The 13,428-nt window shown below is 35.7% G+C and overlaps 2 protein-coding genes across 4 annotated transcripts; one reads left to right on the top strand and one right to left on the bottom strand.

Moving 5' to 3' along the window:
* Positions 1-323: 323 nt before the first annotated feature.
* Positions 324-11,539, top strand: LOC145559159 (dihydroorotase, mitochondrial-like). 3 transcript variants are annotated; one of them, XR_014092672.1, is made up of 10 exons: positions 324-420; positions 574-662; positions 773-954; positions 1,640-1,776; positions 2,283-2,448; positions 2,552-2,668; positions 2,868-3,028; positions 3,284-3,479; positions 7,838-7,897; positions 11,036-11,539. XR_014092672.1 is itself a non-coding variant. In XM_081620588.1 (9 exons), exons 2-8 carry the CDS (start codon positions 580-582, stop codon positions 3,473-3,475), a joined length of 1,038 nt encoding a protein of 345 aa, XP_081476714.1. In that variant the 5' UTR covers positions 324-420; positions 574-579; the 3' UTR covers positions 3,476-3,479; positions 3,718-4,094. The 3 variants fall into 3 exon arrangements, 2 of the variants coding, with proteins under 2 accessions (XP_081476714.1, XP_081476713.1); XM_081620588.1 differs by lacking the exons at positions 7,838-7,897; positions 11,036-11,539 and adding an exon at positions 3,718-4,094; XM_081620587.1 differs by lacking the exons at positions 7,838-7,897; positions 11,036-11,539 and having other exon boundaries at positions 3,284-3,695.
* Positions 7,442-11,294, bottom strand: LOC145558129 (mechanosensitive ion channel protein 10-like). The gene is made up of 7 exons (XM_081619262.1): positions 9,538-11,294; positions 9,199-9,229; positions 9,052-9,141; positions 8,436-8,729; positions 8,132-8,334; positions 7,798-8,027; positions 7,442-7,557 (listed from the first exon to the last, which is right to left on the bottom strand). The coding sequence occupies exons 1-7, from the start codon at positions 11,292-11,294 to the stop codon at positions 7,442-7,444; spliced, it is 2,721 nt and encodes a 906-aa protein (XP_081475388.1).
* Positions 11,540-13,428: the final 1,889 nt, after the last annotated feature.

The raw sequence follows: 13,428 nt of genomic DNA, 5'->3' as shown, positions 1-13,428 counted from the left end.
ATTATGAGCTGAACTGAACTGAACTGAGCTGAATTGAATATTTTATGAGAGAAGGAGATTATGAGCTGAACTGAACTGATTGGTGCTGAACTAAATTGAACTGAACTGAACTGATTGGTGTTAATGTATGACAAGTTAACAACTAAGTTCAAGTTGCTCCATATATTTTTTAAAGTTCAAGTTATTGGATTCAAATAGACGAAAGCTAGTAAACCTTCAAAATAGTAATACATAATGCGTACGTACTCTGTACTACGTAAAAAGTTAAAAATACTCTCCATAAAAAATACGAAAAGACAAAACTACCCTTGGTTAATTTCAAACCCCTCCCTCTCGTGACTCGTCTTCCTCAAATTCACCCTCTCAAAATCAATTCTCAACTGATGAACAACTCATCAGTCATCACTCTCTTTTACTATTGTAAGATCCAATCACATCCTACAAATTTCAAGCTCCCACCTTCACCAATCAAGAGTTTATTATTACTCTAATTACTTCAATTAATCGCATAATTAGTATAAAATTACAGTTCAAATCAATTTTTGTTTGATTAGTTTTGCATAATTATTTCAGCATAAGATGGAATTAACGCTAACACGCCCTGATGATTGGCACCTTCATCTTCGTGACGGCAACCTTCTTGCTGCCGTTGCTCCTTTCAGGTAATTATTTCATTTAAATACTCCCTCCGTTCCTAAAAGTTCGACTCGCTTTTCATTTTAAACCCGTTTTTATAAAATTGTAATACGAAGTGTATTGTTATGTAATTCAGTGCTACACATTTTGGGAGGGCAATTGTAATGCCAAATCTAAGGCCTCCAATTACTACTACAGCTGCTGCTGTTGCGTACCGAGACTCGATTTTGAAGGTTTTGCCTTCGAATAGCGAATTTGATCCTCTTATGACACTCTATTTGACTGATACTACTACCCCTAATGAGATCAAGCTTGCTAGTAAGTCTAAACTTTTGATTTAGGTGAAATTGATGTTGTTGTTATTGGGTTTGCTTGTTATATATTAACGGCTCGTTTGGTAGGCGGTAATGAACTAATGATACTAATAAATGATAGGAATAGACAAATGGTAACGAATTTATGTGTTAGTTTGTACGGAAAATCCTATGTCAATATCCATGGTTTGAAGAGTCATTAGCAAACATTTTTTTTCTTCTTTCAATAGTGATTGTTTTCAATCAATTTTAGAAGTGGGTAGTGGGAATTTAATGAAGGAAAAGTGATATTTGTGGCAGACAAGCATTATCGTGAACATTGACACGAGTCTTTTCAAACTTATAAGTTATAACCCAAGAAATCCTTAGTCATAGAGCTGTATTTTCTAATAAAATTATCTATTGCTTTCCTACCTTTATGGCTTCATGATCCCTACATTTGTATTTCTGTCATTTCATGTTCATTTTGTGCTTTCTTAGTTATAGAGTTTGTTTGATTTGGTTCTTAGTGTTTATAGAAAATTTTGTTTAGCATTTGTTATTCACTTGAAACTTGAAAGTGAACAATGTTGTTTAACTGGGATCTTGTTCGTGTAATAGTATGTTAGCCTTCCCAAAGTCATCGGTTGGGTGATGAATAATTGTCAAATCTAAGTTGTTTTTGATTGGCACTGTAATTATTTTGACAGGAGAAAGTGGGGTGGTTTATGCTGTCAAATTGTACCCAGCTGGTGCAACAACTAACTCACAGGATGGTGTTACTGATCTTTTTGGACAGTGTTTGCCTGTGCTCCAAGAGATGGCTGAACAAAATATGCCTCTCTTGGTAAGTTGTCTGTCACGAATAAATGCAGCGCAGGGATTGGTGTTGTCTTTCTTGTTATAACCCATCAAGCAAATGAAAAAAAATCTGTGTTAACCATGAAAATGTGTTGATTATTCACCTGCTCATATTTTAAAGTTTTCTTTCACCTCCTAGAATGAACCATGATTCTTAAGGGAGAGATAGTTTCATAAGCTGAGAAACTAAAGTACTAAAGCAAATCAACCCCGTTCTTCCCCAGTCCAAGCAAAACGTCTTGCCACTCTCTCTTGGGTGCAGGATCAAACATATTGAATTAATAAACATGCTTCACATTGTATGATACAAATCATTTAAGATGAAGCTATGAGTTTGTACCTTTTCAATTCATGACAGTCTTGAAATTTGAAAATGTTTTTGGTGTGCTTTAGTTCAACATTCCTGGAGCTACTTGCATTACTGTGTGACAAATAAATTCATGATGGTTTTGTAATAGGTGACTGTTTACTGAGAGTTGTGTTTATTAACAGGTCCATGGGGAGGTTACAGATCCTGATGTGGATATTTTTGATCGGGAAATGTTATTTATTGAGACAGTTTTAAGACCTTTACTACAAAAACTTCCTCAGCTTAAAGTTGTGATGGAACATATCACTACAGCTGATGCTGTCAAATTTGTTGAATCATGTGATGAAGGTAAGTTTATCCTTTTCAATTATTAAACTAATTTTCTAATTTTCTTTCAGTGCAGTGCTAAAATCTACCTGTTTATTAATCTTGCTCCTTTTACAATTATCAGGTACTGTAGCCGCCACTGTGACTCCACAACACCTTGTTCTGAATAGGAACTCTCTCTTCCAAGGAGGCTTGCAGCCACATAACTATTGTCTTCCAGTGCTTAAAAGGGAAATTCATAGTATGGGCTTTCAAATCAGTAATGAATCAAAATAATAATAATAATTGTAGGGTGAGATTTTAGATAGGGTGCGTAGTTTGCTACAACTAATTAAGTGAATAAAATCCATGACATTTGCTCTGTTGTGTCTTTGACATGAATTTCTGTCATTTTCTCTGTCTCGATTTGCTCTAATAGTACCTTTTGGTTGTACATGCAGGGCAGGCACTTGTTTCAGCAGTAACTAGTGGGAGTAAAAAATATTTTCTCGGGACTGATAGTGCTCCTCATGAGAGGTGGAAGAAAGAATGTTCTTGTGGATGTGCTGGAATCTTTAATGCGCCTGTTGCTCTGTCATTATATGCCAAAATATTTGAAGAGGTATGCATTTATAATAGAAGTAGTAGGCTCCTTCAGAGAGGGCTAGGTTATGCTAGATGAATCTTTTCATGAGATTGAATTCTCTTTACCAACAAGTTTGATGAATTATTAGTGTTTTTTTTTTCTTTTTCAAAGTGAACAAATTAGGTAGCAGTGGCATGCTCTTCCTGCCTGCATGATGTTCAATTATATAGTACTTGTATTTGCTGGTAGAATTTTCTGGAAGTTCATCTTCTGCTTTCTTTGCTCGTTTAGGCTAATGCACTTGACAAGTTAGAGGCATTTACAAGCTTCAATGGTCCCGATTTCTACGGTCTTCCAAGGAATACATCTAAGATTAAGTTGCTAAAAGAACCATGGAAGGGCCCAGAGTGTATATCTTTCCCATTCGGAGAAATTGTTCCTATGTTTGCTGGGCAAATGCTTGATTGGAAGACATCCACTTGATACTGTATGGATCCCCATCTATCTTTACTGTCTTTACTTTCCATTTCATTTTTACCTTCTTAATTTTTGCAAATTCTTTAAAACATTAAAGCTTCTGAATTTGTTTGACTCACTTGTATGAAAACTCTTAAGGATGCCCAAACATTAAATTCGTGGGGAATATAGTGAGACACCTCACCTCTTTAAGCAGGAAATAATAAAAGGCACTAATTATGGGTTCCATTATATTTCGGAAAACTTAGGGCAATCAGGCAGTCATTACGAGCAATATGAAGAACCTTAGTTCATGCCTGTAATCTGACATCAGTGTAATCTGACTGGGGTTTGACAATTCCAAGCACTCAACCTTTCGATCTCCCTGTTTTGTTAAACTTTGTACTGATTTTAATTTAATTTTATTTATTTTGGTTAGTTCAACACATTTTTATGTCTTTGCATTGAGTGTTAGTTACATGTTGTACAAGATACGTTTAGTGGTAGGTCTGAATCCTTATGACACCACAATGATTTTACTCCTATGTGAACTATATGGTCTATCTTTCAAACTATTGATTGGCCAAATGTATCCATGCATTGATGTATGCAAGAGCATCAAAATATGATCAGTTAAATTTGTTTTCCTGTAAAAGGAAATTTGATTGACAAGGTGGTATGAGATCAATAACATGTTGAGAGCAAAAAATTTCATGCTTCTTTTAGCACCGAGTATGGTGCCCCCGCTGGAGTGTACACTATAAGCAACTATGCATGTGAGGCCGTTGCATTATGTGCACATATCTGTGCTGATGCACCTGCTTTGTGCATGCTGCCTGCACGACCTCTATATGCATAGCATATTGGAAATTTCAAACTATGTTGTGGGATTGAAAGACTTCTCATTACATACACCAAAACTCAAAGGTTTAAATATTAAGGTAAGCGTAGTAATATAGAGGAAGTAGCAGACTAGCAGTCGTTATACCAATGCTTAAAATAGGTTTTAAAAGGCAACAGCTAAACTAGTAAAAGTAGTTATGCTGTTGCTTCACTTTCTTATTCACATTCTCATTGATGTAGAACACTAATTTAATTAAAGCTAGCTCAAACATCCTAGTCAAATGACAAAATCATAGGACAGAACTATTCTACCTGTTTTCTAGCTTCATACTTGCAAGTAACAAAAATGAATTTGTACTCTTGTTTCATCCACCAACCAGGACGTTAACATCAAAGTTCTGCATTCTCCTTGGATGTTTCCTACCCTTCATATCTTATTCCATGTCCCATCTCAAAAGATCGCGAAAATTCCCAACTAAACGGTATTACTTGTCAAGACAGAAAGATATTTCGCCCCACTCCACCAGATTTTGAGACAAGTATGTATGATTAACCCATCAGGATGCAAGGGTATGTATTAATGTATACTTCCATGTATTGTGTTCTGGTAAGAAATAATCGTTCGGAAATCATGAATTTGGACTTGGTCTAATATTAGAACGCGATGAAAAAATCTTTCCACTGCAAGAAAGTGATCTAGTCACCAAATTAGCTGCCCCTTTTTCTAAAGACCATCTTTGGGAACAACTCCCTTTACTAATTTCCTCCAAATTCTCTTGATCTTTATCTGAAGAACTATTTTCCAAGAATTCCTCCAAATTATTCTCATCAACTCCCTCTTCTCCACTTACAATACTAATTCTCAGAACCTCGTCAGAGGAATTATCCTCTGTTGCTTCCTCCACTGTTGGTGACAACGAGGCTGATGTATCCTCAGCCTTGTGCTCATGACCATGATCGTGATTTTGTTGATCAGGTGGAATAATAGGAGCACGGCAAAGTGGACAAGTAGTGTGTGAAGAAAGCCAAGTATCAATACAAGGTACATGAAAGGCATGACTACACTTAGGCAAAACTCTCAGTACATCACCTTCTTCAAACTCTGCCAAACACACTGCACAGTCTGTTTCCTCCATCTCCTTCCCATATTTGTGGACGGCGATGGAGTTGATCACCGTAGCAGGGAGTCCTACGGTAGGGATGCACCAGAAGGGGTTGAAGACCACCCTACTCACGTGTTCTTCATCCTGAGAATCACTCCCCACCCTTCCTCCTCGTCTACTTCTAGGCCTTGTTTGGAGAAAAGAATGACTATTGGGTGCATAGAAGTGGAAGTATAGTTTGGTATACAGAACATAGAAGATGATTAAGAGGAAAGTTGTGGCTAAAAGTATAAGCATACAGATTAGGAGAGGTGAAAGATTATGGGACTTGTTAAGTTTCGAAGGGTTATAGTCTTGAGGTAAGGGGAGATTTGTGTGGGGGTATATGCAAAGAGAAGGGCAGATTGCCAAGCAGACCTCAGGGCAGAAACCAGAGTATAGTGATGAGGTTGTATTTTTTTCAGAGTGGCAAAACTGTAGGCATGTTTTGACTGTGGTATCAGTGGTAGTGGCGGAGTTTGAGTTTGAGTTTGAGTTTGAGTTTGTGAGTTTTCTGTGACCGTGCAGAGAAGCCATGGGAATTTGGAAGAGTAAGAAAGGGGTTAGAATTTTTGATAGGAGTTTGAGGTGTTGGAAAATTTTTGTGAGGGGAAACTAAATATAGGGAAAATTTGGGTAGGAGACTTTGAATGAGAGACAGAGGTTAAGTCAATTTGGCTGCTTACTCACGGCAACCAGAGACTTACTATGTTTATATATACATATTTATAATTTTATATTAGTGTGTTTGACTTCATAATCATATTACCATTTCTTTTTTCAAATATAGTAAGATATTTTTATAGTTTCATACATATTTGATAATTGATTTTTATCAGTACTGATTATGAAAAATTGATAAATTACAACTACCTCAAAAGCCGCTTTATATTGTATCTTTCTTAGCTAAGTTCTTGCTTTTTGTTAATATTATTAGGTTGTACGTATTGCTTTTGGCATGCAAATTTGTGATGGTTTTACTTAACCTAATCCAATATTGTATGAACCGTCGTAGGAGAAGAAGACAGGGACAATTAACAACTGAGCAATTAGAAGAACACAAAAATTAAAAATTAAAAATTAAAATTACATCAAGGTGTATTATGTTCATAATAAAAATAATTAATGTAATAGTGAATGATATCAGCGATTGGTCATGAAAATTATTTTGTGGAAAATCATTTAGAGTAGTTAATTAGGGATAGTATCTTTATTACTTTATATGTCTTGTTATTGTTTGTTATTGTCTTGCTTGCGTTTGCAATGAAGATTTTCAATGCTTTTGAATATTTAATAGCAACTAGTTCTTGTTGGAATTTTCACTTTATGACATTATACAATGACGTTATGATGATACCTTTGAATATATTATACTACCTCCGTTTTTATTAGTTTACACGTTTTGACTTTAACACTATTCACACACCTCCCTTTGACCATATTTTGTGATTTATATGTAAGGAAAAATATAGTCAAGTGAGATCTTATTAGATTCGTCACAATGTATAGTTTTCTAATATCAACTTTTTATAATTTTTTCTTATTAGTAATTAAAGATATTAGTGTTATTATTTGTACATTGGTAAACGTGACTAAACAAACGTGTCAACTAAAAGGAAAATGAGGAAGTATATCTTAGCCTAAGATAATACTAGTATAGTAAGCTTATTAGCTAATAGTTAATCAGATACCGTCACATTCAAAATTTGGTTTGCTTAATTATGCATTTAATAGAATCCTAGGCTCATAGCTGATGAACTTTTCTAGACAAATTCTGGATTTCAACACCGAGTTATTAAGGTCTCAAATTGAATTTGAGTTGAGATTTAAGCTCATATAAGTGCTTTGAGTTCTGTTTGAATTGAACTCGAGTAACTGTCAACTAGTTAACTATAGCATTATTGCTAATAAGATCAGTCCTAGCTTTAATGATTTTGTAGCAAGATTGTCTTTATTGCAAAATTGCACAAAAGGTGTAAAGTGTAGTCAAACATGTTTACGGAATTACTTATCCTCCATAGACTCCCTCTACCTTTCCTGCTACAAAAGTGTCATCTTCATCACCTGAATCGGGAATATTCATCAAGCTGCCATTTTTACTTTCTACCTTATCTTCGTAACTCTCTGCAATGAAGGTGAATACACTAAAGGTTAACTGTAAAGTATGAAACACCGTACCAAGAATACATGTAACGTCGTAGGGACTAGGGAGAAGGGGGAGAGGGAGAATGTAAGAGAGTTAAAGTTACACTAAGACGTAGGATGAATACAGTACATCCCATTGATTCATCCTTTCTTCAATTTTATGCTTTTGTCTTTAAAGTGTACAAGTTTGAATCTTAACAATGATGGACAGAAGCTAACCTGAGGTATTTGTGTTTCCATTTTTCATGTGATTTACAAGGCATTGTGCATGGAGAATGAACTCTGATCGCCGCTTGCGCTTTTCCTTGAGGCATTCAAAGTAAGTGCTATTCTTGAGGTTTACATGGTGTCTAAAGTTAATAGCTATCTTGATGTTTTCTTCAGTTATCACCACTTCCACACAATTATAACCTGGTGTAAATTTACCGTTCTCACCATCATCAAGGTATCTGATGAAACAAAAATATACACCAACTGTGAATAATTTGATGGTATTGCATAAAATACAATCAGAGACACAAAAATATGTGAGGAAGCATTTAAAAACCCTTACTTTTCTATTTCTTGTTTCAAAATCTTGATTTTTTCCTCGTCTAATGAGATTGTATCAAGCTCTAGATAATCATTCCAATCAAATTCTGTCTTGTAGTTGATTATATTTTTGTTGCATAACTCTGAATTTGGATATAACACTTGCTCTTGCATCCCAACTTTTGAGAAGGTTGATTTCCAAACACCAATTGTTTTAACCTCTACCTATGGAAAACAATAGCAAATCATAACATCCCGTAATCATATAAGAAAAGATTTGTTGCCTAAACGAATCAGAAGTTTTTATTAAAAGTTGAATAACTTACCATGTTTCCATCAATGACACATAAATCACCAACATCGAAAGGGTGTATAACGTAGGCAAACATGATCCCTTGAAATAGGGTCTTGCAAGCATCTCCAAATATAAAAGTTGCAGCTAACAACGGAGATGCTATGATGACTAGTACCTTTGTGGAAGCCAACCCAGTTAGAAGCAACCACATTATGAAAGTAGCAACAATCAAAAGCCAACTGATTATCTTGTTTAAACAATCAACAACCTCCTTGGCACTACTTAATGTATTCGCAAGGAACAAACAATTGTTGCGTGCCCTTTCCTGATCAATGTACATAAATCAAGCTGTCAATCAATTAAACCCTAACAAATATGAAATGGCATTAAAAAAAAAAAAAAATCCTGGTCAAAGAATTGTCCTCCTGAGTAATTTAACAGAGGTTTTCACCCTGTCTAATTTTTGAGATCACCAAATTGAAGCTATCTGATTAATATCCCAAATCGAGGTCACCAAAGATAAATTCCCCTATAAAGTACGTGTCTAATAAACTCCAGGAGTGCTTAATGTAAAACCCCACAAGCTAAGTGCTTAATTTAAATTCCCAAATAGAGAACTAAAGAAGACTGGTGAAGAAAGTACATACCATCCAAACACGAAAAATTTCAGCTGATATTTCTTGTGAGGAACCCACATATTCATGAAGTTGATCTTCAAAATATCCCCAATCATCCTTCTTAACTAGAGCATCCTCGGATGATTTTTTGGTTTCATCATTCGTATTGTTTCCAACTTCAATAAGTCGCTTCAGATTTTCTTTGATACTCCTGCTTATCAGTTTTATCAGTTAAAAACATGAACAATATTCTGAATAAGTTCCATAATCTTAAGTAAAAGGTTATATACAAACAACAAAAGACCATTGTGGGATAAAGGGCTCGTATGTATTAATTGTAGGATGTTGGGAAGATATTGTTACCTAAGGAGATGATAGGCTTGATAAAATTGTAACAAAAGGTATTAGTGAAAATTCTAAATTGTAAAATCATTTTGCATCCTGAATTACAAGGGTTGAGGCTTAGGATAATATAACAGATATCACAGGTAGATTAGAGGAAGAAATGGCCCTTACCCATGATCATCATCTTGACTATGGCTCTTCAAATTTTCAAGGATGTCACAAGAATACTTCTCCTTTAACAATGTCTGTTTCGCTGTCAAAAAATAACCAGCAGCTTGCTGTATGCAATACAGAGTAGGAGTCCGACCCTCCTGTATCAATAAGTCATGCTTGACTCTTTTCTGCTTCTTCATTAACAATTTCTTTGCATTAACTTGTTTATCTCCCCACTCATCCACATCGTCCAATTTACTTAGGTAATGAGCGTGTAAATTCATTACTCTAGTAGGAAACAAGGTTTTACATAGATGTGAGACAAACTGTCTTAATCTCTGGTCATCCGAGTCATAGTTTAAGATGTCATAGTTCCACAAAGTTTCATCATCTTTGCACTCATACAGAAGGTTTAAGATGTCGTAGTTGTGGCGACCTATGATGCCAAGGAAATACAATTGCTTCCCACCTTCCAAGATTTTAGAGTTCAATCTGTTATACACAGAACAAGCCTCCCATGATAGCAAGACACAAGTTTTGACCAGCCAAAGAAAGGAGCAAATTAAAAGACTCAGACAAGTCCAGGTTCCGAAATCCAGAATGTATTTGGCCTGGGGTGTTTTGTTTAGCTTAGAGCCAAAATACGACACCCAAGTAATTAAAAGCAGCAATGATCTTAATATGAAGTTGATGCTGCGTTTCATTCCATTAGCCCAATACATTAGATATTTCCCTCGCAGGAACTTTTCTATAATTAAGTATTGACGTGATTTTGTATTAATCCCTGGTTTAAGTATTTTGTGACAAACTAACTTCCTTAGCAACCACACTATCATATAAGTACACAAGGTGATGACATTGTAGGCAACAAGGACGAATATTGATACCTCAATCCATTTTTGAGTGTTCAGTCCAAGTATCTTGTGGTGCTTAAAGGTGGAAACACGTTTCATAACCTCGGATTCTGCCAACCAGAAAATGAGACAGTCGATTATTTCAAGCACTGCTTCGGGTAATATAAGGCCACTTTCTGTGTGATCCAAGGGGACCAGTGGTAATAAATTAATGGTCACTACTGAAACAAAACAGCTCAAAATGTAGATGCCGAAGATCACATAATATAGGTTTACCCAATCTGCTAAAGTCAATCCTAACAACAGAATATGCTTTAATCCTGAGATGTTTTTAGGTACCCAGAAGAAAATCCATAATATAATCAGAAACACCACCATATCTATGAGTATCCAAGCACGGATGAAAAGCATAAGTTGAACCGCTTTGTCATAGGCATCACCGTGACTAAAGAACTGAAGTAACCGTATAACTAAAAATGACACCAATAGCAGTGGTAACGCGACTGTGGCAGCAATAACTGAGCAAGTAATGATGAGGCCTAAAAAAACTGCTATAATCATAGCAGCAACACACAAATAACAAGCACATATAACTGGTAGCAAAAGTATAAATATTATCTTACATAGTACCTCAAAGCATGAACATTCTCTCTGTTGCGCAGATGCTCCTGAAGAAGCAGCTGAAACATCATCAGAAATGTTTACAGAGGTATGAGAAGTTTGGCGGCGGCATGTGGGAGTTGGGTTTTCAGGTTGAATATCTTGAATTTTAGTAGTTTCAAATTCTGCAGGTGAAGCTGAATCAGACTCCTTTGTGGGAGTTGGGTTTTCAGGTTGAATCTCTTGAACTTTTGTAGTTTCAGATTCTGCAGGTGAAGCTGAATCAGACCCCTTTTTCGGAATCTGTTGGTTATCCATCATTTATCCTGAGACTACTTACTGCTACAAGAAAGCAACAAATCTAAATCTAGTAAGATTTTGGGAAGACAAAGTTGAATCAGTGACTAACTGATTGTTGGAGCTTAAATCGCTTCTACCTTTATGAATAAGCTATTCTATTAATTCCATAATATTTTTTCCTTTATTTTTTTTTTTTTTTTTTTTTGAGGAATTTTTTTTTCCCCTTACTTTATATTTAAAGCATACAACATTAGTACACCCACACCCCCTCCCCCCGAAAAAAAAGTTGTCACGTTTTGAATTATGATAATAGTTTTATTTTCCATCTGTTTTGCCTTAACTTGAATTAAGTTGTCGAGGTAAGATTTGTAAAAAAATATATCAAATTCTAAAAGCTAGTACAAAAAAAAAGGCAATTAATTAGCAAAAGGAGAAGCTGAGAAAATGCTTAGAAAACGGGTAGTAAAATAAGAAGATAAAGACACTCTTAAGTAGTCTTGGCTCTCCACTCAAAAAGGTTGTGGTCTTGCATACATATACTAGTATAATGTGTAAACAAACATTTGTCCCATTCTCCCAACTCGCATTAATCTATGTGAAAACTTACATCCCTACGAAGTTTGCTAATATATTAGAGATTCGGATTTTAAATGCATACATACTTTTACCGAGAGTTTAGAGTTTACCCACCATTGATATCACCTTTTGTCAAGCAAAAACTTATAAGTAAATTTAAGAAATGGTTGCACTGTTGTAGTGTTGGGTTGATAATATGCAAACAAAGAATTAGAAAAATTTTATCAAACGGGAAGAGTCACACAAATGCATTATCTTATACTCCTTACTCTGTATTAACTATTAAAAAAAAGAAGAAAAAAAAACACTTAAAATTAGTCGAGCTTCAAGTTCACTTGTCCTTGTCAAAAAAAAAAAAAAAAAAAAAAAAAAAAAAAAAAGTTCACTTGTTTAAATATCATGCCAAGTTGGGTTGAAAGATTCTCAAACCAGGCCATTTATATCAACTCAACCTGACTTAACCCAACCCCTAACCTAGTCCATTGTTAGCTAGTGTTGTATAATGGAAATTTCGGATAACTTGTGTCATGTCATGTCGTGGATTTCATGCGTTTAAGTAGGGAATTTCAGAAGAAAGAAAAATGTAATAATGAGAGGAGAGGAGGATGTTTCTGTTGGAAGTTCTTGATATAAAACAAGAGTGTTGGGAAAAATAAGAGGGAAAGAGAGAGAGAAATAAATGGAAGGGGAAAAGTCCCACATTGATTGGGGAGGAAGGTTTTTCCTTGTTTTTATAATGTAGTGCTTTAGCACTACTTAGTTGAGTGAGTTGGAGGTGTGTGTTACTCCACACACACACACGCGCGCGCGCGCGCCGAGCCGAGCCGGGTCGGGCTCGGGCCTCGGGACTTGGGACTTGGGACTTGGGGAATGCGATGCGCGGGCGTGGGTCCTTGTTATCTTTTTGGAGAAATTTTATTTCCCTTTTCTTTGTTAAACAGAATATTCCTTTTTGTCTGTTGGGTTTATTCTTTTCTGACTGTTGTGAGAATTAATTCCTTGTTTCTTGCCTCGGTTGTTGACTGACCAGATTAATCTGGTCGTTTTCTTGGCCAGATTCTTCCCACCTTTCATGCTTTCCGTTTTTCCTCTTCACCCTATAAATATTCGGTGGTTTTCTTAGCCAAAACACACAACACAATCAGTCTTCTCTTTCCTCTAAACTTATCTAAATACATGTTCTTTCTGTTCTGTTTTCTGGGCGAGTATTCTGAGTTCCAGTCGGGTTTGTGAGTGCACATAAACTCCGGCGCCGTGCTTATCCTGGAGGGCGACCGCAATTGTCTACTGCACCGGGAGGTAGCGCGGAATCGTCTTTTAGGTCAGTGGTTCTCCACGACGCGGCTATTGTCAGTTTGGTTCACGCATCAAGAGATAAGTTATTTCTGGTTTATTGCTTATTAGTATAACAGTTTCTTCCCATTTCGATCATATATTCATATGTATTGTTATCTATCTAAACAAGAGATTATCCATTTTCTCTTTCTCCCTCCTTTCCTCCAAAAAGTTTTGTTCTTATCACATTTTTAGAGATGGATCTAATTAAAAAATTCTAAGAAGATAGCAAAAAAAAATTATA

Source organism: Chenopodium album, chromosome 9 (genome assembly GCF_948465745.1).
Source record: "Chenopodium album chromosome 9, dcCheAlbu1.1, whole genome shotgun sequence".
Taxonomy (NCBI): Eukaryota; Viridiplantae; Streptophyta; class Magnoliopsida; order Caryophyllales; family Amaranthaceae; genus Chenopodium; species Chenopodium album.
This window is presented reverse-complemented; position numbering and strand designations above follow the sequence as displayed.